Source organism: Gorilla gorilla, chromosome 12 (genome assembly GCF_029281585.2).
Source record: "Gorilla gorilla gorilla isolate KB3781 chromosome 12, NHGRI_mGorGor1-v2.1_pri, whole genome shotgun sequence".
In the NCBI taxonomy this organism is placed as follows: Eukaryota; Metazoa; Chordata; class Mammalia; order Primates; family Hominidae; genus Gorilla; species Gorilla gorilla.
This window is the reverse complement of record NC_073236.2, coordinates 118,780,306-118,806,343: the sequence shown is the minus strand read 5'-3', so window position 1 is coordinate 118,806,343 and position 26,038 is coordinate 118,780,306. Positions and strand designations below refer to the sequence as shown.

The 26,038-nt window shown below is 35.1% G+C and overlaps 1 protein-coding gene across 1 annotated transcript; it reads left to right on the top strand.

Moving 5' to 3' along the window:
- Positions 1-4,843: 4,843 nt before the first annotated feature.
- TDRD15 (tudor domain containing 15) lies at positions 4,844-25,114 on the top strand. Its single transcript, XM_055378797.2, has 4 exons — positions 4,844-5,000; positions 8,332-8,427; positions 15,495-15,580; positions 18,205-25,114. Exon 4 carries the CDS (start codon positions 18,208-18,210, stop codon positions 24,010-24,012), a length of 5,805 nt encoding a protein of 1,934 aa, XP_055234772.1. The 5' UTR covers positions 4,844-5,000; positions 8,332-8,427; positions 15,495-15,580; positions 18,205-18,207; the 3' UTR covers positions 24,013-25,114.
- The last annotated feature ends 924 nt before the right edge of the window (positions 25,115-26,038 follow it).

Sequence of the window (26,038 nt, the reverse complement as noted above, 5' to 3'; positions counted from 1 at the left end):
CTCTGTTTATCTGTTTCTGCATGATCTCATCTACTCCCAGGACTGCAAATAGCACTTGCACAGTAATCCACTTGCTTATTGAATCTTTGACTTAGATTCACTGTGGATAAACAATATGCTTAGTATTATTTCCATGAGACTTGATGTTGGAGAAACACACATCAAATAATTATATCAATAGGCATGTATTTATAGATTATGATAAGTAAGGGAAAAAGTTCAGGTTACCATGAGAATGTATAACTTAGTGGTTCTTAAATATTTTTCTCTCATACCCCTAATGCTCTCATACCTGTAATGATTGATAATTAATTTACTGATAATTGGGTACTTGCCTAGATTCTTCAATCTTTTTTTAAAAAATAAAATACTAAAATTAGAGACTACCTGACTTGAAAAATGATCTTCTACCTAGCCATTAGAATGGTCTACAATCTTAATTCCTGGGAAGCTTAACAAAAGGACTTTAAAAAATTATATGTGTTATTATTTCACCTAGATATGCCTTATTTAACACATATACTCAGAAAACATACTGTTAATTTTAAGATACTTTTTCAAAACTCTTTTTTCAATGAGGTATAACATTATATATATATATATATATAAAGTGCACTCATCTTCAGTGTACAGGTCAATGAAGTGTTTTTGTTTGTTGTTGTTGTTGTTGTTGTTGTTTTTGTGTGTGTGTCTCACAGAAATTTGAATAATATGGAAAAAGACACAATGGCCCTACAAAGGCAGGCTTCACAATGCTACTATTTTAAACAGCTGCTTATTTGTTCAGTGTTTCAGGGGAATTTACACTTCAGGGTAACAGACAGTAATAAATATAGGCGATGAAGACTTTTTTTTTTTTTTTTTTTTTTGAGATGGAATCTCGCTCTGTCACCCAGGCTGGAGTGCAATGGCGTGATCTCGGCTCACTACAAACTCCACCTCCTGGGTTCAAGCGATTCTCCTGCCTCACCCTCCTGAGTAGCTGGGATTACAAGCGTGTGCCATCACACCCAGCTAATTTTTGTATTTTTGGTAGAGACAGGGTTTCACCACTTTAGCGAGGCTGGTCTTGAACTCCTGACCTCAGGTGATCCACCCACCTTGGCCTCCCAAAGTGCTGGGATTACAGGTGTAAGCTACCGCACCTGGCTAGGAGACATCTATATTTATAAATTGGAAACTGGGCAACAGTGAAAGGGAAGGAGAAAAGGGGAACCAACCAGCTGATTCTGACTCGCAGGTGGTTCGGTTCTTAGGCAGCTCAACCTCAGAAAAAAGCACATTTAAAAGATGAGGGTCTGAAAATGGATTCCTTTGGGACTGTTATGCCTGTATACCCCCTTGGGAAGCTTTTGGGCATTTCTAAGTATATAGTACAGTATTCCAGTCATGACTACTCACCCAGACTGAGAAGTCTTCTCAGAGGAAGCAGCCTATAAGCTGAGAACTGAAGGATGAGTATAAGTTAACTGATGTATAGGTAATGTAAGAAGTATATGTTCATGGAGACTTCTTCCAGCAGATTTCAAGTTAAAAAGCATGTAAGTTAGAAAGCAGTACTGTAGCTTGTCTTTTCACTTTGTTAATGGTTTCCTTTTTGGTGAAGAAGCTTTTTAGCTTTTAGCTTGATGTAATCCAATTTGTAATCCAATTTGCCTATTTTGCTTTTCTTGCTGTGTTTTTGAGGTCTTACCCAAAAAATCTTTTCCCAGATCGGTGTCCTGTAGCATTTCCCCAACATTTTATTCTAGTAGTTCCATAGTTTCCAGTCTTAAATTTAAGTCTTTAATCCATTTTGAGTTGATTTTTGTGTATGGTGAAAGATGGGGATCTAGTTTCATTCTTCTGCATATGGATATCTAGTTCTCCCAGCACCATTTATTAAAGAGAGTGTCCTTTCCCAATGTGTGTTCTTGGTGACTTTGTCAAAAATGGGATAGCTCTAAGTGTGGAATTTATCTAGGAGGAAATATCTGCAAATCATCCCTCCAACAAGGGATTAACAACCAGAATCTATCAGGAACTAAATAACGAAATGCCAAATAAAACCCCAGATAATCCAATTAAAGGATGGGCAAAAGACCTGCATAGACATTTTTCAAAAGAAGACATACAAATGGTCAATAGGTATATGAAAAAAAAATGTTCAACGTCACTAATCATCAGGGAAATGCAATCAAAACAGCCATGAGATATCATCTCACCCCAACTAGAATGACTATTACCCAAAAGACAAAAAATAACAAATCCTGTTGAGGATGCAAAGAAAGGGAACATCAGTACACTCTTGGTGGGAATATAAATTAGAACAGCCACCATGGTAAACAGTAATGAAAGTGTCTCAAAAAAACAAAAATAGATCTGATGGATATCTCAATTAACCTGAGAGAATTGTTACACATTGCGTACATATATCAAAATATCATATGTATTCCAAAAATATGTACAACAATGATATATCAATAAAAAATACAAAAAAGAGAAAGGGGTGTGTGTGTGTGTGTGTGTGTGTGTGTGTGTTAAAGTGTCCCAAGGTCCCTTGTATTGTTTAAAAAGAGGGTAAAAAGTTAACTTTAGAATTTGCTCCATTAAATAAGTGTTAAAAATTGTTGAGTGGCCACCAACAATTAGATAGTACCAGAAAAGATAGTACCAGAAGATAGTAGATAGTACCAGAACATAGTACCAGAAAGAATTACCCAAGTGGTAAAGCAGAAAATGGAAGGTTGGGGTAGGGAGTAGGAAGGAGAAATGTATGTAAGGAATAAAATTAAATCAGTTCAAGAGAAAGCCTTCCTGGAGAAACCTAGAAAAAGTAGGAAGACAATACGTAAAATAAAATGGTAGAAATCACAAAATATCAGAAATCATAATCAATGTCAATGGACCAAAGGTAAATGCAAGCTTCTAAGACTGACTAAACAAAGAGTAAACAAACAACATTGAGCTACACGTTCTTTATAAAGAGCCACATTAAATCATAAGGACAAGAAAGAAGGTTAGCAAATAAAAGGATATAAAAAGATACACCATGGCAAATACCAACTCAATGAATGTATTTAGCCATGTTAAATAAATGTCAGGTAAAATACCTTAAGGCAAAAAATCTCTTGACATGGAGAAAGTTATTACAAATTGATAAAACGGTCAATTCATCAGAAAGAAATTTTAAATCTTTATGTACTTTAAAAAATATATTCAAAGTATAGAAAAGACAAATAGGTAGACTTACAATAAACTGATAAAAATCACTTTCTGTAACTGATAAAGCTGACAAGCACATCAGTAACGATATAGAACACTTGAACACAATTAACAAACTTGATCTAACGGACATAAATTTTATTATTTTTTAAATTTTATTTTATTTTTCTCTTTTTTTCAGACATAAATTTTAAAAATGACTAGGTACTAGGGAAGAAGCAAGTATCAAGAAATTTTAAGTAACTGGTATCATTACAGACCACATTTTCTGGCTACAATGCAATTAATGCAAGTAAGCTACAAATGAATATCAAAAAGCTAATAACACATTTCCACATATTTGGAAATTAAGAAAAATTATCTTTTACCCAGATGGCAAAAGAAATCTCAATAGGAATTAGGACAATTTTAAACTGAAAGATAAAGAAATTATACCATTAAAAACTTAAGGGATACAACTAAAGTAGTACTTGGAGGGAAATTCATAGCTTAAATATATTTTTCAGAAAATGAGAAAGGTTAAAAATAGAGACAGTAAACATTAAACTGAAGAAAATGAAGTAATAAAGTCAGAGAAAAAATAGAAGGAAAGAATACAGATAAGGAAAAAATAAAATGGAGAATATTACAAGAAAAAACAATACAGATGATAAGACTTGTCAAGAGAAAAAGATATGAATAATTAACATACACAACAAAGGAGGAAATAGTCAAAAGAAAAAGAAAACTGGACTCCATCTGTGAGCATGAAACAACTGATGTGGAAGGCAAGATTTTGCCTCACCTAAAATACCTACCCAGATGACTTAATATAGTTGAGTTTCTAATTTTTCAAAGGACAGTTACTTTCTGTCCTTGTTATATAATGTCATTTAATTGCTGCAGAACACAAAAAAATAGAGTTGTGTGGCTCATTTTATGAGACTAGTAATTTTTCAAATAAAGTGTTTCTTTTAAAATAATTACAAATTTACAGAACAGTTGCAAGAAGAGTAGAAAGAACATGTCCCCTCCCCATTTGAAAGTAAACTGCTGGCATTATGCCCAATAACCCCCGCTACTTTGTCTATTTCCTATAAACAAGGACTTTTCCCTACATAACCCTAACATACCCACTGGGATCAGGAAATTAACATTGTATACATTAATACCATCTAATTCACGGACCCAGTTCAAGATTCTCCAAAACAGAGAAATAGAATTAAATGCAATAACTTAAATATCTGATTAACTGGTGCTCAATAAATAGACATTTCTTTCACTAATTCACTGGGGACTCCTGAGTTTCTATCCTGGTAGTTGCAAGATAGATCTATCTGCATGAACTCCAACCCTTGCACAGCCAGGAAGTGGGGTGATACCACCCCAATGTGTTACACCCATATGACAAGCTACATCCTCTCCACCACATTAGCCCGTCCAGAGTCTCTCCATGGCCTGTCCCTGAGAGACAAGGCTGTGAGGCTGCCCACCTGGAGCCTAATGCCAGCTTCAAGAACTCCCAGTGGGCACCACCCTTACCAGGCCGCACACAGCCTCCGCCCTGAGGAAGGCAGGGACAGCGCCAGGCGGGACGCTTTGCGCAGCTGCAGGTCTCCCCCGCCGCGTTCGGCCTTCAAGCCCGCACATGCTCCCTGGGGCCCCTGCGGGATTACGAGGGGGTGGTAACAGGGCCCGAGTCTCCCGCCATCTTGGGTCCTAGCGGTATTTTTCCAGCTCTGGGAAGAGCGGCCTGACCCGCAGCAGAGATTCTTGGTAAACCCCAGCTCGGCTTATGTATGGTTAGCCTGCTCCAGGTACTATTGGTTTCCATGGTACTTCCCCACTTTTCTCCTCTGACCTACAGGGGCTTTGGCCTCCCAGGGGCGGGCTGCGATCTGAAGTCTGTTGTGGGATCTTCAGCTGCTTCTGTTCTCCCTACCTCTAATGGCGGCGGCGGTGGCTCAGACTCAGCCCTACCACCGGGGAGCAGCAGCCCTTCCTCAAAAAATGCAGTTGTCAGAGATGGGAGCACCCAGCATATGGGATCAATGATGGCTGATCCTAATGCCAGGCTGTGTGTGAGTGTGAGAGAGACCCTAATGCCAGGGTGTGTATGACACAGTGATCTTAATGCCAGGGTGTGTGAATGTGAGAGAAACCCTAATGTCAGGGTGTGTGTGTGTGACAGAGTGATCCTAATGCCAGGGTGTGTGTGTGTGTGTGACAGAGTGATCCTAATGCCAGGGTGTGTGTGTGTGTGTGACAGTGATCCTAATGCCAGGGTGTGTGTGTGTGTGACAGAGTGATCCTAATGCCAGAGTGTGTGTGTATGTGAGAAACCCTAATGTCAGGGTGTGTGAGTGTGAGAGAGACCATGTCAGGGTGTGTGTGAGAGAGACCCTAATGCCAGGGTGTGTGAGCATGACTGAGAGATCCTAATATTAGGGTGTGTGAGTGTGAGAGAAATCCTAATGTCAGGGTGTGTGTGTGTGAGAGAGACCCTAATGTCAGGGTGTGTGAGTGTGAGAGAGACCCTAATGTCAGGGTGTGTGAGTGTGAGACCCTAATGCCAGGGTGTGTGTTAGAGAAATCCTAATGTCAGGGTGTGTGTGTGAGAGAGACCCTAATGTCAGGGTGTGTGAGTGTGAGACCCTAATGCCAGGGTGTGTGTTAGAGAAATCCTAATGTCAGGGTGTGTGTGTGAGAGAGAAATCCTAATGTCAGGGTGTGTGTGAATGTGAGAGAAATCTTAATTTTAGGATGTGTGTGTGAGGGAGAGATCCCAATGCCAGGTTGTGTGTGAGAGAAATCCTAGTTCTAGCGTCTGTGTGTGAGAGAGAGCGATCCTAATGCCAGGGTATGTGTGAGAAAGAGATTGTAATGCCATGGTGTGTGTTTGAATTAGATTCTAAGCCAGGGTGTGTGTGAGATATAATGCTAGGGTTGTGTTAGGAAGAGATCCTAATGCCGGGTGTGTGTGTGTGTGTGTGTGTGAGTGTGAGAGATCCTAATGTCAAGTTGTGTGTGAGTTGCGTGTGTGTGTGTGTGTGAGAGAGAGAGAGAGTGAGTTAGTGTAGACCAAAAGACATAAAGAGAGTTAAGGTGTGGAGGTGCTTTTCTGAAGAAATTTATTTTTGATGAGTCACTTAATTGTTGTACCACTTTGGTATACATTCAATTTTTCTAACCTTTTGAAATTAACAAGAAGTATAAGCTCTTTACAGCATGTCAGCTAAAGCAGAGGGTAAAGTGAATTACCTTTTACCTTCTGGAACTCTTTTTCCAGTTCCATCTCCTAATTTATTTGTTTGATACTTACCCGTCACACTTTCCTCTATTTGTATATGAACACATATTCATGTATACACGTAAGATATCATTTTAGTATCTTTTTTATATTACTCTGACCTCCTCCCAAATTGTACAGGATTCTTAAGACCTATTCATCAGAGCCAATAGAAATTTTTTATTAGTAATTACAAATATTAAAATAAGTCCTCTATGAATTATTCTGTTCCTCCATTAATGAACATTCAGGTTGTGCGTATGTGTTTGTATGTGTGTGTGTGTGTCTGTGTGTCTTATAGCTTTAGTGAAATATATCTGAGATATAACAAACTACACATATTTGAAGTGTACAATTTGACATTTGACACATGTATACTCTATGAAACCACTATAAACGACATCATAAGCATATCCATCACCTTCAAAAGTTTCCTTTGGTCCCACTCGAACCTGTGCTCGCCTTATCCAAGTCAATCACTGATCTTTCTGTTACTATAGATTAAATGGCATTTTCTAGGATGTTATACAAATGGACTCATAAAATGTGTATTCTGCCTCTTTGTGTTTCAGCATAATTACTTTGAGAATCATCCATGTTTTTATGAGTATCAGTGTTTCAATCTTTTTTTTTTTTCTTTGAGGCGGAGTTTCCCTCTTGTTGCCCAGGCTGGAGTGCAGTGGTGGGACCTCGTCTCGCCGCAATCTCTGCCTCCCTGGTTCAAGCGATTCTCCTTCCTCAGGCTCCTGAGTAGCTGGCATTACAGGCATGTGTCACCACGTCCGGCTAATTTTGTATTTTTAGTAGAGACGGGGTTTCTCTTTGTTGGTCAGGCTGATCTCGAACTCCCGACCTCAGGTGATCTGCCTGCCTTGGCCTCCCAAAGTGCTGGGGTTACAGCATTCCTTTTTATTGTTGGATAGTTTCCATTTTATGCGTTACGACTATTGTATTGTTCCATTGTTTATTGTGTTGACAAACATTTGGGTTGTTTTGTTTTTGGCTCTTACAAGTAAACTTGCTGTGAACAGTCTCCTACAAGTTTTTGTATGGACATATACTTTCATTTATCTTGAGTAAATACTCGGAAGTGGAATGACTGGGTCGTGTGGAAGGCATGTGGTATATATTTAACTTTTAAAGAAGCTTCCAAACTGTTCTCCAAGTGTTTCTATCGTTTTACAGTTCTTTCTGAAGTCTGTGACCTTTTCAGTTACTCTATACCCTCACCAATGTTTGGTACGGTTGCCCTTTAATTTCAGCCATTCTAGTGGATGTGAAGTATTATCTTAGTGCGATTTAATTTGCATTTTCTTAGTAACAATGATATTAAGCATCTTTTTCAAATGCTAATTTTCCATCAATAAATCTTCTTTGGTAAAGTGGCTGCTAAATCTTTTACCTATTTTTAAATTGGATTTTTTTTTTTTACTATTGAGTTGTGAAAGTTCTTTATATATTTTAGAGACAGGTTCTAGGCTATATGTTTTGTAAGTATTTTCTCACTCTCTCTGGCTTGCCTTTAGTCTTTTTATTGTGTCTTTGGAGGAGCAAAATATTTTAATTTTGATAAACTTTGATGTATTGATTTTGTCCCTCTTTAGCAGTTTGAATTTTTTGTGTCCTATTTAAGACGTCTTTGCCACGTCAAGGTACCTATGATTTTCTGTTTTTTTCTGAGAAGTTTTATACATTTAGTTCTTATATGTGGGTTTATATTCCATTTAGAAAAAATTTTTGCATATGGTCAGTTTTTTTCCCTCTTTTAAGCGTATGGCTATCCAGCTGTTACAGCATCATTTGTCGAATTGCTGGCACCTTGGTTGAAAATCATTTTATCTTTTATTGACTTTATCTAGGTCTTATTTCTGCATTCTGATCTGTTTCCACACCAGTACTACACCAGTACCACAGTGTCTTGAGTGCTGTAACTTTATAATTAGTCTTAAACTCAGGTAAGCATAAGTTCTCAAATTTTAATCTTTTTCAGTTTATTTATTTATAACCTATTTAGACCATTCTGTTCCTTTGCATTTCCATAAAAGGTTTAGAATCGCGTTTGAATTTCTACCAAAATGCATCCCAGGATTTTGATTGGGATTATGTCAGTTCTGTAGGTGACTTTGGGGAAAATTGATACCTTAAAATTAATTTACATCATCTTTAATTTCTCTTAGCAGTGTTTTATAGTTTTAATTTTGTAAGTGTTTCAACAAACATCTTTCAGTATGTATTCTTATATTCATAAGGATAGATTACCAAGAGTAATCTTGGTATCAAAAGATGTGAGGACTTTAAGATTAATGGTACTATAAGTTTACATGACAAAAATATTATAAGAATTTATTCTCTTACCTGGAACCTATGAACTTTCATTCTCCACGTATTTGTTTGTTCTGGATATAATCATTCATTTATGTTTTTCCTAATACAGTACATGGAAGAGGAATTTTTATTCTTCTTTTCCCCATACTAGTGATATGGAACATATTTTTATGTTAAGGATGCTTTTTATCTATATTCCATGTTACGGTTTTTTTTTTTTTAATCTGTCATTTGTCTATTCATATAATTTTTTTTTTTTTTTTGAGATGGAGTCTCACTCTGTCGCCCAGGCTGGAGTGCAGTGGCGTGATCTCAGCTCACTGCAAACTCTGCCTCCCGGGTTCACGCCATTCTCCTGCCTCAGCCTCCCAAGTAGCTGGTACTACAGGCGCCCGCCACCACGCCTGGCTAATTTTTTTTATTTTTAGTAGAGACAGGGTTTCACCGTGTTAGCCAGGATGGTCTCGATCTCCTGACCTCGCAATCCACCCGCCTCAGCCTCCCAAATTGCTGGGATTACAGGCATGAGCCACCACGCCCGGCCTGTATTCTTTTCTGTACCTAATTTAGCATATATGTACCTAACTGTGTTCTTCATTCCTTTTATGGTTTTTGGGTTTCTATCTTTCTTAAGATTGTCCACCTTATCCTAAAATATTTCAAATGTTTTTCTAAATTTTCTTCTAACTTTATGGCATTTTGAAAAGAATTTTGTTTCAGTTTTTTTTTTTCTTCACTGTCAGAGAAGAAATGTATGGCCATTTATAGAGAAATTCGAAGTGGAAAAATCAGAGAGAAGGAAAAATCACTGTCACTTAATATAATCCATGGGAAAACAAGTGTTTTCTTTAAAAAAATGTTATTATTATTTATTTATATTTTGACAGAGTCTTGCTCTGTCTACCAGGCTGGAGTGCAGTGGCAGGATCTTGGCTCACTGCAATCTCTGTTCCCCAGGATCGAGCCATCCTCCCACCTTAGCCTCCTAAGTAGCTGGGACCAGAGGTGCACGTTACCATGCCCCACTAATTTTTGTATTTATGGCATTGTGTTTCTCTTTCAACAGTTGATGAAATTTGGGTAGTTTTCACTTTTAGTTGTTAGGAATAATGCTACTAAGAATGGTCCTGTCCAAATTTTTGTGTGGATGTGTTTTCAGTTTTCTTTGGTCTATATCTAGTAATGGAATTGCTGTTTTAACTTTCTGAGGAATCACCAAACTTTTTGAAAATGGCTGTGCCGTTTTACAGGTGCAGATTGCAGGAGGGTTCTAATTTGTCTACATTCTTGCTAACGCTTGTAATTGTTCGGTTTTTAAAATACAGTCATGCTAGTGTGTCTGAAGTGGCATTTCATTGTAGTTTGTGTTTTCCTAGTGACTAATGATGTTGACTATCTTTTTATATGCTTATTGGCCTTTTATGTATCTTTTCTGAAGAAATATGTAGTCAAATCCTTTGCCTGTTTTTAGATTGCATTGTCTTTCCATTGTTAAGTTTGGGATCTTTACATATATTGTGCATTAAGCCCCTTATCAGATAGGTGATTTGCAGATATTTTCTGCCATTTTCAGGGTTGACTTTTCACTTTTCTGATGGGTCCTTTGGAGTACAAGTTTTTTTTAAACTTTGATGGTCCAATTGATCTGTTTTTTTTTATCTTTTGTTACTTGTGCTTTTGGAACCATATTTAAGAAGCCATTGCCTAACACATCTTGATATGTTTTCTGTTCCTTATAGCAATACCTGAAACTGGGTAATATATAAAGAAAAGGAATTTATTTCTTACAGTTATGGAGACTGAGAAGTCCAGGGTCAAGGGGCCACCTCTGGTGAGAGCCACCTTGCTAGTGGGGACTCTGCAGGTCCTGAGGTGGTACAGGGCATCACGTGGACAGGGGATGAGCATGCTAGTTCAAGTCCTTCTTCCTCTTCTTATAAAACCACCAATCCTACTCCCTGATAACCCGATAACCCATGAATGGATTAATTCATTCATAAGGACAGTACCCTCCTGACCTATTCACCCCTATTAAATGTCCCACATCTCAATGATTAAGTTGCAATGTGAGTTTTGGAGGGGAAAAACATTTAAACCATAGTAGTCATGAAGATTTATTTCAAAATTTTTAAGGAATTGACAGCTTTAGTTCTTACCCGTAGGTTTTTTATCCATTTTCAGTTGCTTTTTGTGCAGATGCTTCTCAACTTACAATGAGATTAAATCTTGATAAACTCATTGTAAATTGAAAATACTGTAAGCTGAAGATGCATTTAATGCTGGCAACAAAAGAGATGGTCCCTGACTTACCATGAGTCAACTTAGGATTTTCAATTTTACGGTAGTGCGGAAGCAATACACATTCAGTAGAAACTGTACCTCCTTTTTAAGTTGTGAGGAGCTTTTAGATTTCTATGGGGTTATGTCCCCCAAAATTCCTTGTAAAGCTGAAAAATCTGAAGTCGAACCATCGTAAGTCTGAGAACATCTTGTGTATATTGTGTGAGGTCGGGGTCTGACTTCATTCTTTTGCATGTGGGTATCCATTCTTTTTTCAGGACCATTTATTGAAAATATTATTTCCCCGTGAATAAACTTGGCATCTTGTCAATGTTTACCTTTTTCAGTGTGTTAATGTTGACACTGATGGTGCAAAAGCAATGGTGGATAAAACTGCTGGCACCTGGCTGTGAATCAAGGCAATGGCACCAAACTATTGGTAGTCATTGTATTATTTACTACCAAACACTTGCAATAAAAAAGGTGGCAGTTTCACTTTAAAATGTCCTTGATCTAGCAGTAAAAATGAATGATATTAAAGCATGATCCTTGAAAATATGTCTTTTTAATAGTCCATGTGGTGAAATGGGAGGTACTCATAAAAGCGCTTCTGTTGATACTGAACTGTGCAGATCGACTCTAGGAAAAGCATTTGATGTAACTAGTTGAGTTGCAAACCAGTGTAGCAAACTGAGTCAGATTTGGGTACTTTGCCCATTGAAGCAAGCTCCTCACTTTAAGGAAAACAACTGACAGTATCTGTCAATGATAAAATCCAAGTTTTAAAGCAAAAATTAGAAAAGTCAGGAAAGTTATGTCTGCCATTTTGAGTTTGATGGTATCCCCAAATTTGATGACTTTTCTGATGAGATTGCTGGTGATACCAATCAGTTTTGTTTGGGGATGTTAGGTAATGTAATATGTCGACATATGGAAGATCTGTACATCTAACCAATATTTTCAAATTAATCCATGTGATATCTCATAAAATCATGCATATTTAAAAATTTCAAAGTACAAGATAGGTAGGCCAGTGGATTTTAAGATAATACAAAAAGTTCCCTTATGATTTTATATTCCACATTGTAAACTAACTTCGAAGAAACTACTACTCATTGAGTTGTTGTGCATATCAAAGAAGAACGTCTTCAGTTATATGAAAAAGCTTTTAACGTTCTCCTTCCTTCTCCAACTACGTATCTGTGTATAGCTAGATTTTCTTCACATCCTTCACCCAGAATAGCCTATTGCAACACATTGAATGTAGAAGCAGATATGAGAATCCAGCTTAATTTCTATTAAGCAGACATTGAAGAGATTTGTAAAAATTACAAAACCATGTCACTTTTCACTAATTTTTTGGTTTTAAGAAATATAACCATCTCTCATGAAAATATCTGTGTTTTTAGTGGGTTTAGTATTTTTAAATGAATTAAATATATTTTAAATTTCTATTTTTATTTCTAAAATGATAAACGTTGGTAGATATAAGTTACATAAATGAAAACTCTTTGAGATCTTCAGTGATTTATAGGACTATAAATGTGTCCTGAGAACAAAGGTTTGAGAACCACTAGTTTAATATAACTTTTTTGTTGCTTTTGGTAGAGAGGGTAGGGAGGGGCTAGGGACTATTACGTTTGTGGGAGGTTACAGTTTTAATTAGAGTAGTCAGGGAATGCTTCACCTAGAAGGGGATCTTCTGACCAAAACTTGGAGGAAGTGAGGAAGCAAGCTGTGCTCTGACAGCAGTTAAGCCCAAAGCCCAGAGGTGAAAAGATTCATGGAATGTCAAGGGAGGAATTGCAGCTTCAGTGTAATAAGTGATGGGAGTGTAATAGGAAATAAGGTAAGAGAAAACACGGGAGGTTTTGGTGGTGGTGGTGGTGATGGTTAGCTCTTTCGGACTTCATAAAGCCATTTTTGATGGCTTTAGTTTTCACTCAGTGAAATTAGAAGCCACTGATTTTTTTTTTCTCTCTTAGCATATTGTATCTTATATTTTAAAAAGATCACTCTGGTTACAATGCTAAGAATATTCACAGGTTGGGATAGGGTGGAGTTAAGGCTAAAAGACTAGTGAGGAAGGTAGTATTACAGATGACAGGGGAAGATAGTTTAGGCCAGGATTGTGGCAGCAGAATTGCAAGTGTCAGATTTTTATATGCTCTGGAGATGAACCCAGTAGAATTTCTTGGTGGATTGTGAGTAGAATGATAGTGGAGTCATAGATGATGAAGATATTTGGCTTGAGAAAATCCTTCATGCAGTAAATTAAATTGATTTTAATGTTGTTTATACCTTCATTTTTTGCGTATAATTAACAAAATTAATATATTAAAAAAATTTTATGACCTCTGGGTTTTGTCTTCTAAAAGATGTCTCCCTTAGTAAGATTAGAAAAATATTCTTGTATTTTCTTCTAATTCTTTTAGATAGTTTTAATAAATTAGTTCTTTTATCTACCTGGTATTTATTTTTGCTCTCACTAAAGCAGAGTTTCTCAGATTCAGAACTGTTGACATATTGGGCTGAATAATTCTTTGTTTGTGGAAGAATGTGCTCCGCTGTGCATTATAGGATATTCAGCGGCATCCCTGGCTTCTACCCACTAGATATTGGTAGCACTCACTTCCTACCTCAGTTAAGACAACTAAATGTATTTCCAGATGCCCCCAGATGTTCCCTTGGGGAAAAAATTGCTCCTGGTTGTGAACTTCAGTAAAGAATGTTAAAAAAAATGAAGCCCTGATTCTGAAATATGCATACTCAAATAGTATATCCAGTTTTATTTTCATCACATCAGTGTCATTAACAAGGTGAATCTAGAGACTATTCTGAATATGTGGAAAAGATGGGAGGAGGAAAACCAAAGCACAGATGCTTCAACTTGCAGTCTTTTGGAACATAGTGACCTTGCCAGAATACTGGCCAAAGTTTGAGCAGAATGACCTTAAATTTTGAAAAAGGAAGAATTATTAAGCAGATTCTGTCCCAGAATGGTGCTTTGCTTGTTTGTTTTTGTGGGTTTTTTTTCTTTTGTATTTGCATCTTTCATTTTTATTTTGGCTCTTGTCCATGATTATGTACTTTAGTTGCAACAACAGTGTAAAGCAGTGGAAATGAAATAACATACATAGTGAACTGGACTGATAATCAGAAAACCTAATCAGAAACCTAAATCTCTTTTTAGATTTCAATTTTGATCAATTTCGGTTTCAGTTGATCTTCAGTTCTGTGGTCTGAAAAATGAAGGATCTTATTGTGAAGATCAGTTAAACTAGTGTACTAAAACCTTTAAAATATTTAAAGCATTATAAGGAGTTATTAATTCAGGGAACTATTATTTTACCTGCTTTAAGATTTTTGACAAAATTTATATTTAAAACTTAAAATTGTATCATAGTTCTAGACCTGTACATTGAAATACTGTAGTCACTAACCACATATAGGTATTGAGCATTTGAAATATGGTTAGTCCAAATTGAGATGTACACTAAATGTAAAATGTACACCATAGTTTGAAGACTTAGTATTAAAAAGAAATCAAATGCCATAATATTATGTTGATTACATGTTGAAATCATAATAGTTTGGATGTATTGAGTTAAAGTAGATTATGAAAATTAATATCATTTGTCTCTTTAATTACTTTTAAATGGTGTTACTGGATTACTTTATATGTATGGCTCAATTGTGTTTCTAGTGGACTTTACTGGTCTGGACTTGTTTGATGTTAATTTATAGAAGATAAACTCCAATGAATGCCATTATCTATAATATATATTCTATAGAATCAGGGAATGTTAGTATAGAAAGGGTTTTCTCTATCAATTTTAATAGTATTTGTAGATTATATTTTCCTCAAACCTCAGGGGAACTGTGATGCTGTGTATTTTTTATTTAGATTTAATTCAGGTGTTTGGGAACTTTGGATTTAAATTTGATTTTTTAAAATATAATTTTTATATAAAACATTCAAATATTATATACTAAATTTAAAAGCAGAAAAGAGCATTAGTTAGTGCATTAGATTAACTCATTGATTATTTAAGTTGTGGCTATCCCATATTTTTGTTTGACTCTGTCTGTGTTGGATCATGTATGATTTTGGAAGCAGGTAGACTGTTCCATATTTGTGAGCCTGATTTTCCCGATACTGTGCTATCAAACATCATAATAAGTCAAATTATATGATAAGGCTGCTATCGGCTTGTTTTTAATAGAATAACTTTATTAGTCTCATTTACTGACTTCACAATTTTATAAATGTATGAAATTGTTAGAACACTAATGAATCCATTTTATAGGTATTTTGATTTTTGCAAAAAAATCTTTTGCATTTTACATTTTAAGATTTCTGCTGCAGAAAAATGGTTTGAAAAATCCTAATTTAATTAAACTTTTCATTTTACAGATTTAGAGTCTGATTCTAAGGAAAAATAGTTTCCCAAATTTCACACAATTAATTGAGTACTGATATCTGAATCCTGTGTATACAGTGTAAGTACTTTCTGTGATATAGTAGTCTTCTAAGGATTATCATATTTGAATAGGGGTTGGATCTAGAACATCTTGATTTAAATTATGTCTTTAAAATAATACATTTGTTCATTGTGTAAAATAATTAGTTTAGTTTTAAATTTTATATATAAATTGTATTTATATATAAATTGTGTATAATTATATTTATACACAATTTATATATAAATAATTATATTTATATATAAACAATTAGTTTAGTTCTAAATTTTATATATAATATAAAAATATATTATGTATTAAATATAAATATTATATATTTATATAATATATTTTTTATATAAGATATAATAGAAAGATATATATACATATTTTTATATATATAAATATCTATAATAAAAAAGATATGTATATATACACCTGAATTTTCTTTGAATTATTTTCATTTGGTCTTTAGATGCCCAAGGGTAGGAGCTTTGTCCATGACACTGGGAACTTTCTTCATGACCCTATTTAGTAAGCATTGTAGAGGCAGGTGAAAGAGTTTGACTGACATCCACAGGATAGGTTATGCTGTCTACCTGAAGAAGAATTTTTTTTCATTGTGGGGCCCTCTGGTGAGCATCACATGGGACCTAAAATTTTCCTATGTGCCAATTTATAGAGGCTCATTCACATACCTCTTCTTCAGACGTTTTTGTAATAAGTCTTCCAGTCTTGTTCCTTCAGCATTCCTAATCATCCTGCAGAAACTATTAGCCATTGCATATTAATATGCATAGGTTATTAACTCAAGCAATTTCTTCTTTAGGCAAAGTAGATGTAATGGTAGGTCTTTCTACTGTGAAGATTTTCTTTCATTTCTTAGTCTGCCACCCTACCCCCATTCCCACCCCCACACCCGGGTTGGGGTGTAATGCCTCAGCAGTCTGTTTCTGGATGTTACTGGCATTAAGTGAGAGCCATGTATAAACCAGATGTTTACCCCCTCTGATGTGAAATTCCCCAGGAGTCCATCTGTATTGTTTGAGGGAGAGATAGTGACGTGGAGGAGTAGGTTTTTGATAGTTTGAGTAACCTATTTAAAAAGTTCCTCGTGCCTTTGGGCTTGGTTGTCTTCTATGTATTGTATATACCACCTCTGTTTAATGAAGGAGATCTTCTGGGTACCTCTACTTTTTATACATAAAAAAGGGTGGCATGGTTCCTGAAAGATGTATGTAAATTTTTTCTTTCCCATATGCCCATGTGAATGATCACAGGGCCCTTTAGGTGAATGCCAGGAAGACAGTTTTGGTATAATCCAGTATAGGATTCTTTGAGAGTACCTGGTTGTTTCTTCATGTAAGGAATTAATGGGGCTATAAACTGAGTAAAGTGTGGGAATTGGGTGAAGGCCTGTGACTAAATAATGAAAACATTTAGACTTTGGTGAGACTTTATATTCTGTCCCTACATACTCCTCTTTCATCTTTTAATCTTTTTCCTCTGAGCTTTGGGGTATTCTGTCAAAATTTTCTTCTAATTTATTTTTATTTTAGGTTTTATTTTCCCATTATACTTTGAAATCTATCATGTGTGTATAGTTCATCCTAATATCAGTTGTTATATTTTCACCTTTTGACCTTTTTGAGAACAGGACTTTGCTGTTTCTTTCAGTACATCTATTTCTATGGAGTAGCATTTCCTTGGTTTCTTTTAAGAGGTTCCCTCGTTTTGGGGGGGAAGGCATCCAGTGTTTTTCTCTTACTCATCCTCATAGAAATAAATTAATGCCTGTCAACTGTTAACTCAGAGTCAAGGAAGAGTTTAGCTGTATTCTGTCACAGTAGATGATGGTTCTTGCCTGAAATTGGGGATTATTTGTATTTCTTGAATATTTGCCTTATTTTTAGAATCCTAAAAATCCACAGATTAGCTATGGTAGAAAATTTTGCCTTGATGCTATAGATTCCTTCCCTTTTCCACTTATTGTGGCCAGTCATGCCAGTGATAAGGTCTGGATATACCTAACCTACTTCAGTGTCTTTCTATGCTTAGCTTCCCTTAGTGGTGTCCAGTTCTCAGCTGATTTCCCTCAATCAAAGATGAATCCCGGGATTGTATAATGATGCCGATAGAGTCCAGATATTGCGAATTCTGCACAGAGTGGGGAGTGAAAACAGTGTGCCCCTTTTTGGTTCACCATCTGCCCTTCTAGCACTCAACTCTTTGAGTTATAGGTTGTTGGAAAGAGTCTGCATGAAGGAAAGTGGTTGTCTCACAGGAGGAGAAGGAGGTCCCCAGTGAGGCTAATTTAGCTCCTTTCATTACACCACATCTGTCCAATATCCAGCTGGAATTTTTTAAAGTTTCTGGAAAATAAAGGTTGCTCCTCTCTGTTTTCCAGTGATGGTATTCTTCCTATTTAAAAAAAGTTTTTGTAATTATTTCAATGAAAAATTTTAAAAGTATAGAAAGCAGTGAATGTTAGATTTTGTTTATTTCACCAGCATCTTATTCGATGTGTATAATTTTTATCAACATGTTTAAATTTGATAAAATACAGGCATATAATTATTTTTAGTTTTATATTTATATGCCAAACGTAAAGCTAATTGCAGTTAACTTTGATAGCTAATGAGTAATTATTATTTGCTTTTTAGAAAATGGATTCTACATCTTTCTTACCAACATTTTTAGATGTGGATCTGACAATATCACATATTAAATGTCTTCCCAAGGATATTCTGGTGAAATTTCAAGGCATAAAGAATAATGAATGTGCGTTTGACTACCACGTATTGCAGAGAGAAATACAACATACTCCAAAAGTGAAAAATAACGTGGAAATTGATGAATTTTGTTTGGTGGAAGAAAGAGTATCTGGAGAATGGCAGAGAGGAAGAGTCGTGGAAAAGAAAAATGAACTCTATACAGTGCTTCTCATAGATCGCGGAGAAGAACTAAGAGTTGCTGGTCCACAGATTGCTTCAGCCTGTGGCAATTTATTTGAGCTACCGCCACGGGTAGTATTTGGTATTTTTGCGAATATACTACCAGTTGGGGAAAAATGGTCCCCTAAAGCTTTGAATTATTTCAAGTCATTAGTAGGAATACAAGTGAAAGGTTATGTGCAAGCTATTCTACCTCTGCAAATGTTTCTTTTTGAAGTGCCAAAAATTATATCTCAGGCTCTCGAGTTACAATTAGGAAGACTTGTTGATGGAGATTCATTTCGTCTTATTGTGGAAATGTTAGAAGAATTCCCTCAACAAATGCCAGATGTATTACAACATAAAAGGCCTGAATTGTCATTAGGTAATAAAGATACTTCACTTGATATTCAACATGTTCTGGATAAGTTGCAGCCATCTTTGTCAGTAGGAAGTACTGAAAGTGTAAAGGTATCATCTGCATTGAGCCCAAGTAAATTTTATTGTCAGTTAATTAAATGGACTCCAGAGCTAGAAAACTTGACAGCACATATGACTTTGCATTATGATACCGTCTGTCAAGAAACTAGTCCCACGTGTGATAATTTTGGGCTGCTTTGTGTTGCCAGAAGGCGAAATGGACAGTGGCATAGAGGAATTCTTCAGCAGCTCTTGCCCCCAAATCAAGTAAAAATTTGGTTTATGGATTATGGCAGTAGCGAGGCTATACCCTCAATTTATGTAAAGAAACTTAAACAGGATTTTATTTTAGTACCATTATTTTCATTTCCATGTTCTCTGACATGTTTGCACGGTCCAGATAGAGATGCAAGAATATTTCAACTGAGTATATTTAAACAGGCCTTATTAGGACAAGTGGTATATGCACACATTGATTGGTTCAATAAGGATGAGCGTTTGTATTATGTGACATTACAAACTCAAGAGTCTACAGTTAATTCTAAGTGTCTACTGAAGACTGTAGGCACACAAGTACTTTGTCCGATGTCTGATTCAAAAATCTCCAATATCTTGAGTGAGACAAGTGTGTCTGATGTAAACAGCTTTGCAGTTGAGAGTTTTATGGGAAATATTGAATGGTCAATAGACTCTCTAAATAAAAAAGGCATTTTAAAAGTAGGTTTTCCCATTAAAACAGTACAAATGGAGATAGAGGCTGCCTACATAGCTTTTATAGCATATGTATTAAACCCATCAAATTTCTGGGTACGCACTAATGACCATCAGAATGAATTTCAAGAAATAATGAAAAACATAAACAAATTTTATGATTTGTGTGAAAACGATGAAATGATTCTAAGAAAACCTGAACCTGGATTATTTTGTTGTGCTAGATATAGCAAGGACAGACGTTTTTACAGAGCTGTCATCACTGAAATTAATGGTTATAAGATTAATGTTTATTTTTTGGATTATGGTAATACTGATTCCATACCATTTTTTGATGTAAAAATTTTGCTTCCAGAATTTTGTGAGTTGCCTGCCCTAGCGATGTGCTGTTCACTTGCACATATATTTCCTGTTGAAGATTTATGGACTAAGGCTGCAATTGATTATTTTAAAAAATTAGTTTTGAACAAAGCAATTTTGCTTCAGGTTATAGCAAAAAAAGATGACAAGTACACTGTAAATATTCAAAGTGTTGAAGCCTCAGAAAATATTGATGTTATCTCTCTTATGTTACAGGCTGGATATGCAGAATATTTTCAAGTAGAACTAGAATATTTTCCAAAATCTGTAAGTGAATATTCAATGCTAAATTCAGAATCTAAAAACAAAGTTAATATTAAAAAAGTCATATCTGCCCTTCTTGAAGGACCTAAATCTAAAAAGTACCATTCAAATAACCTGGTGGAAAATAACTTGTCTTTGCCAAAGTCCCTAGCTGTTAATATCTCAGAATTTAAAAATCCTTTCACCTTGTCTGTGGGACCTGAGTCATCCTGGCCTTATAAAGAATATATTTTTAGACCAGGAACAGTTCTTGAAGTTAAATGTTCCTGTTATTATGGCCCAGGTGACTTTTCATGCCAGCTCCAATGTAAGTCAGAAGACCTAAAATTACTAATGGAGCAAATTCAGAATTACTATAGTATTCATTCTGATCCTTATGAGATTGGGCAGACTGCTTGTGTTGCTAAGTATTCTGGGAAGTGGTGTAGAGCTGCTGTTTTGACTCAAGTATCAAAAGAAGTTGACATAGTGTTTGTTGATTATGGTTACCAAAAAAGGGTTTTAATTGAAGATCTTTGTGCAATTAACCCACGTTTTCTCTTGTTAGAAAGCCAAGCCTTCAGATGTTGTCTTAACCATTTTATTGAGCCTGTTAGTTGTAAATTATTCAGTTGGACAAGAAAAGCATTCAGAGACTTGTGGAATTTTATCTCTTCATCTAGAGGGTTATTGACTTGTATCGTCTATGCCTTAGTTATTATACATCCAAACCATTTATATAACTTAGTGGATTTACAGTCCTCATTTACTAGTGCAAAAGAATTTCTTATGAATCGTGGCTCTGCTCAGTATATCACATTATCAGAGACATTCCCATCTTTAGTTAGTCTTTACAGTTACTGTTATTCTTCCTTTAATATACAAATTGGAAGTGAAGAAGAAGTATATATATCTCACATATATAGTCCCAAAAAGTTTTATTGCCAGCTTGGCAGAAATAATAAAGATCTAGAGATGATAGAAACAAAAATCACAGAGAGTGTTAACCTCCACAATTTTCCAAAATATGATTCTAATAAAATGAGAGTGTGCATATCTAAGTATGTAGAGGATGGTCTCTCATACAGAGCTTTAGCAATACCAACAGATTCATCATCTGAGTTTCAAGTCTATTTTGTAGACTTTGGAAATAAGCAATTAGTAGGAGAAAATATGTTGAGGGCCATTTCAGCTCAGTTTCCAGAGTTGTTGTTTACACCTATGCAAGCTATTAAGTGTTTTTTGTCAGATCTTAGGGATGTAGATATTCCAGCAGAAATCAGTAGTTGGTTTAAAGACAATTTCTTGGGAAGATCATTAAAGGCGATAATATTGTCCCAGGAGTCAGATGGACAGCTTGGTATAGAATTGTATGATGGATCTCAATATATAAATGAGAAAATTAAAGTGTTGCTTCATGCTTATGGAAAAAGACATTGTGACCAAGCATGCTGCATGGAAAAGAGTAATAAAATAAATGAGAATAAGAGATTTACTACTTCTTTGAAAGGCAAAGCAGGAAACAACTATCACCATAATGTGATAAATAAACCTAGTCCAGTAACATATTCTGAAAGAAAAATAGACCAATTGATGCATCCCAAAAATATACATGCCAGGTTTTTGAAGCCATCAGTTTGTTATAAAATGGAACCTGTGTCAAAAAACAAAATGAAGACTTCTTTGAACGATGGGCTTAAAGGTATAAAAATTGTCCCTGGAGCTGCACATATTCTTGAGAACAGGGGTGTGGGCCAAAAATCAGTAAAGGTTGTATCACAGTCTTTTATCAGAGCATTAAATCAAACAACCTCACAAAACCCATATGACCTTATTAGGCCACAGATCAAAGACCTTCCTCAACCGCAAATTTATTTGAATGCCAAAGTTAAAGGGTATGTATCTAATATCAGTAATCCAGCAAGTTTCCATATTCAGCTTGCTGAGAATGAAAGTGTAATTATCAGACTTGCTGATGCTCTAAATGCAACAGCAAGGAGATTGAGAGAGAGAAAATCAGTTAAACCTCTAGTGGGAGATCTTGTAGTTGCAGAATATTCTGGTGACAATGCCATTTACAGGGCAGTTATTAAGAAAATTTTGCCAGGAAATTCTTTTGAAGTAGAATTTATTGACTATGGTAACGCTGCAATAGTAAACACATCTAAAATTTACGAACTTCAGAGGGAATTTTTAACTGTTCCTCAGCTAGGAATCCATGCTTTTCTTAGTGGAGTAAAATGGAATGAGCCTGATGAAATATGGGATGACAAAACTGTGGATTATTTTACTTCGAAAGTACATAACAAAACAGTTTATTGTGAATTTTTGAAAAAGCATGATCAGAAATGGGAAGTAAATATGATTTGTGATGAAAGATGTGTCATTAATGAACTACTGAAATGGAAAGCATGTTCAAAACTGCAGAAGTCAGCATTGCAAATGCCTCAGGTTCTCTCTCAAAAGGTGAGGCCAGGTGATAATGAAATGAAGAAAGGAAAATCAAATGAGTCTGAAGGTTCTATGAATTCGAACCAACAGCTGTTTAAAATTCCTTTGGAAGAATTCAAACTTGGACAACTTGAAAAAGCTGAAATGCTTAATGTTTCAAAAAGTGGAAGATTTTATGTGAAGTTATCCAAAAATAAAAAAATTTTATCAGATTTAATAGTATTAATTACGAAAGAAGAAGAAAAATGCCCTTTTTTATCAATGGAAAGTATTGAAAAAGGTTTAGAATGCTTGGCAAAATCTAAAAATACCTTGAAATGGCATCGATCAGAAGTAGAAGAAAAGTATGTTGATGATAAAGTACTTGTTTTTTTAGTAGATTGTGGTATCTATGAAATAGTACCTGTATGTAATACCAAGCTGCTTAGCAATGAAATAAGAAACATTCCTAGACAAGCTGTACCTTGTAAATGGATTTGGTTTGAAAATTCTAAGAACATGTCGTTTGAGTGCTTATTTGCTGATTTGGAAATAAATATTCTTTTCCTGAAATATTTAGATGCTGTTTGGGAAGTAGAAATTTTGGTAGATGACCTGTTACTTTTGGAATACTTAAATTTGAATACAGTTCCTGTTGAAGAAAACAAACTTAGACCTGCAGAAATTGTTTACAACATTGAATCTAAGACTCCTGTATCATCATGCACAATAAAATCATTTACTTGGGTTCAATTCCAAAATGATAGGCAGTATTCTGGTATTGCAACTGCTGTTTCTGATCCATCAGACTTCAGTATTCAGTTAGAAGATTTCTTTGACATAATGAAATACCTTTTTATGTTGCTTTCTGATCTACCAGAGACCTTACAAACATTGCCTCAGGAGTTCATAATTCCCGGTTCTAGTTGTTTGTTCAAATATAAATCGGAAGATCAGTGGAATAGAGTAGAAATTTCTGAAGTCTCACCTCAGTCTTTATGTCTTGTGTTGGTTGACTATGGATTTTCTTTTTATATACATTATTCAGAAATTATAAATCTTAAAGTTGTTCCTGAGGAACTTTTGAATTTGCCAAGGCTGAGTTATCCATGTATTTTATATGGTATCTTACCTGCTAAAGGAAAACATTGGAGTGAAGAAGCCAAAAGCTTTTTTCGAGATTTCCTAAGTAAACCAGACTTAGTTTTTCAGTTTAGGGAATATCATTCTGAAACAAAACTGAAAGTAGATGTCATTCATGAGAAAAACAATTTGGCAGATATATTAGTTGCATCTGGTCTCGCAACTTATTCTAAAGATTCAGCTCATCTTGATGCAATTACTGCTACTGAATCTACTAAAAATCCAATATAAATTACAAAGTAAGCCTATTTTCCCATTGTTAGATCAAAATTGTTACAAAAAACAAAATATAAATTTTACATACACTGAGAAACAAAAGTGTAAACAAATCTACAAAGAGGAAAGATGTCTGTAAGAACCTCTTTAGGAAAATTCGTATTAGTAAAAGATTACATTCTAGAAATTTAACAGTGAGAAAGAAAGTTGGTAGTGGAAAACATTTCCAGAGTACCATTTTGTTTGATACATGTACAACAACTTCATTTTGGGAACTGCCTGATGGTTTGAAGAACAGCAGTTATGTTGAAGACATTTTTGAAAAACTACCAACTGAAGGAATACAGGAAAATAAGACAATGAATGTGAGAACAGCAGTAAAAACATTGCATGATAATAAAAAAAAAACACAGAAGAACACTTAAAAGGTAAACAGACATTTTTATAAAGTAGATTATTTTCTGTAGATTCTTTTTATTTGATTCTTTAAAAGTTTTTCATGTACTAACATCCAAATTGAAAATATATTGCAGGAAAACTTACTAGAAAATCTGGATAAACGGATGAACTGGAAGTGGCCACTATGATTCTAAAACGTTGCTTCATTATCTTTACATTTTTTGAATGGTGAAGTTTTTAGAATGTAGTGAAAGATTTTAACCACACATGCATGCACACACGCATGACATTTCACAAATAATTTCAAGGGTTTCATAAAACTCCTAAATGTCTGTAGATCTCATGTTAATAAATCTTGCTATTATTAGTAAGCTCCCTGCGCTTATTTTGAAGAATCATTTTTCTGTTATATATAGTTTTATATCATATGAAATGTCTTTAGGTTTTTTGAGTGTGCTTCTAGCATATTTCTGAACCAGATAAATTTATAAATAAACTGACTAGCATATTTTCTCTTAAATCTTTTAGATGTCAAACTGATTCTAAAATATTGTTAAAATTTTAATATTTTATGCACTACAGTATTGTCTGATTTTGTTTATCCACATTACATTCATTTTCTGTATGGATTAGTTACTGAGGATTTTGTAGGCTGTAAAGAATGTTCCCTGGCAAATGTTTGTTTTGACTTTATAAATAAAATGTATATTATTCCACATTCTGTATTATAACTAATGTCATAACAGGCTATACTCTTTCAGTGAGTGGAAATGTCTTGTTTTTATTGATGTAATGTTAGAAGGTATTTTATTTGAATTTTACCTAGATGTTTTATAGTGAATTGATAAATGCTTTACAATTGGCCCCCTTTTCTGTCTAATTTTTGAATCTTTCCTGGTAGCAGTAGTGGTTATGGTAGCAATAGAAACAGCTACCATATTTTGAGTGCTTATTATGCTTCAGGCACTGTCCCAAGAGTCTTATATGTATTATCTCATTTAATGCTTATTACAACTCTACAAAGTATGTTGATATAAAGGTTTAGGAACCTAATAACTAGTACTCCACTTCAAGTTTTAAACCACTTTCAAATAAACCTCTTCAGAAGGAGAAAGATAATTGTTAAGCAAAATGTCACACTTAAACAAAATAAATAAAACCAAAAACAATATTGAAGACTGACTTATATTCATGGAAAAATTGGCTTACCCATAATGAAATAAGGAATTATTTAGACTTACATAGACGGTTATAGGCACAGACAAGAGAATCTTCTTGGGAGGGTACCCATGTAAAACAGCCTGAGGCCGTTCTCCCAAAAGAGAAAAGGAGGAGGAAGAGGCTAGTCTAACATATGTCTTTCTCCTTCCAAATGGACCAGTGAGATTGACCTTACTTCTGGAAGGCATGTGCCCCACCCGTGAACCTCCACATGGAAGGAAACATCAGGAGTGGGAAAGAAGCAGTCTCCTCCAAGCTATTATCACCACTTTATGGATGAGTCTCAGGGAAATTAAATATCTTGCCCATGAATTTAAAGTTGCTAAGTAAGGAACTGAGATATTCAACTCAGATTTCTCTGACTGATTTTGTTTGTTATTTATACTGCCTTTTGAAAAGAGTTAGCTTACTTGGGGAAGAG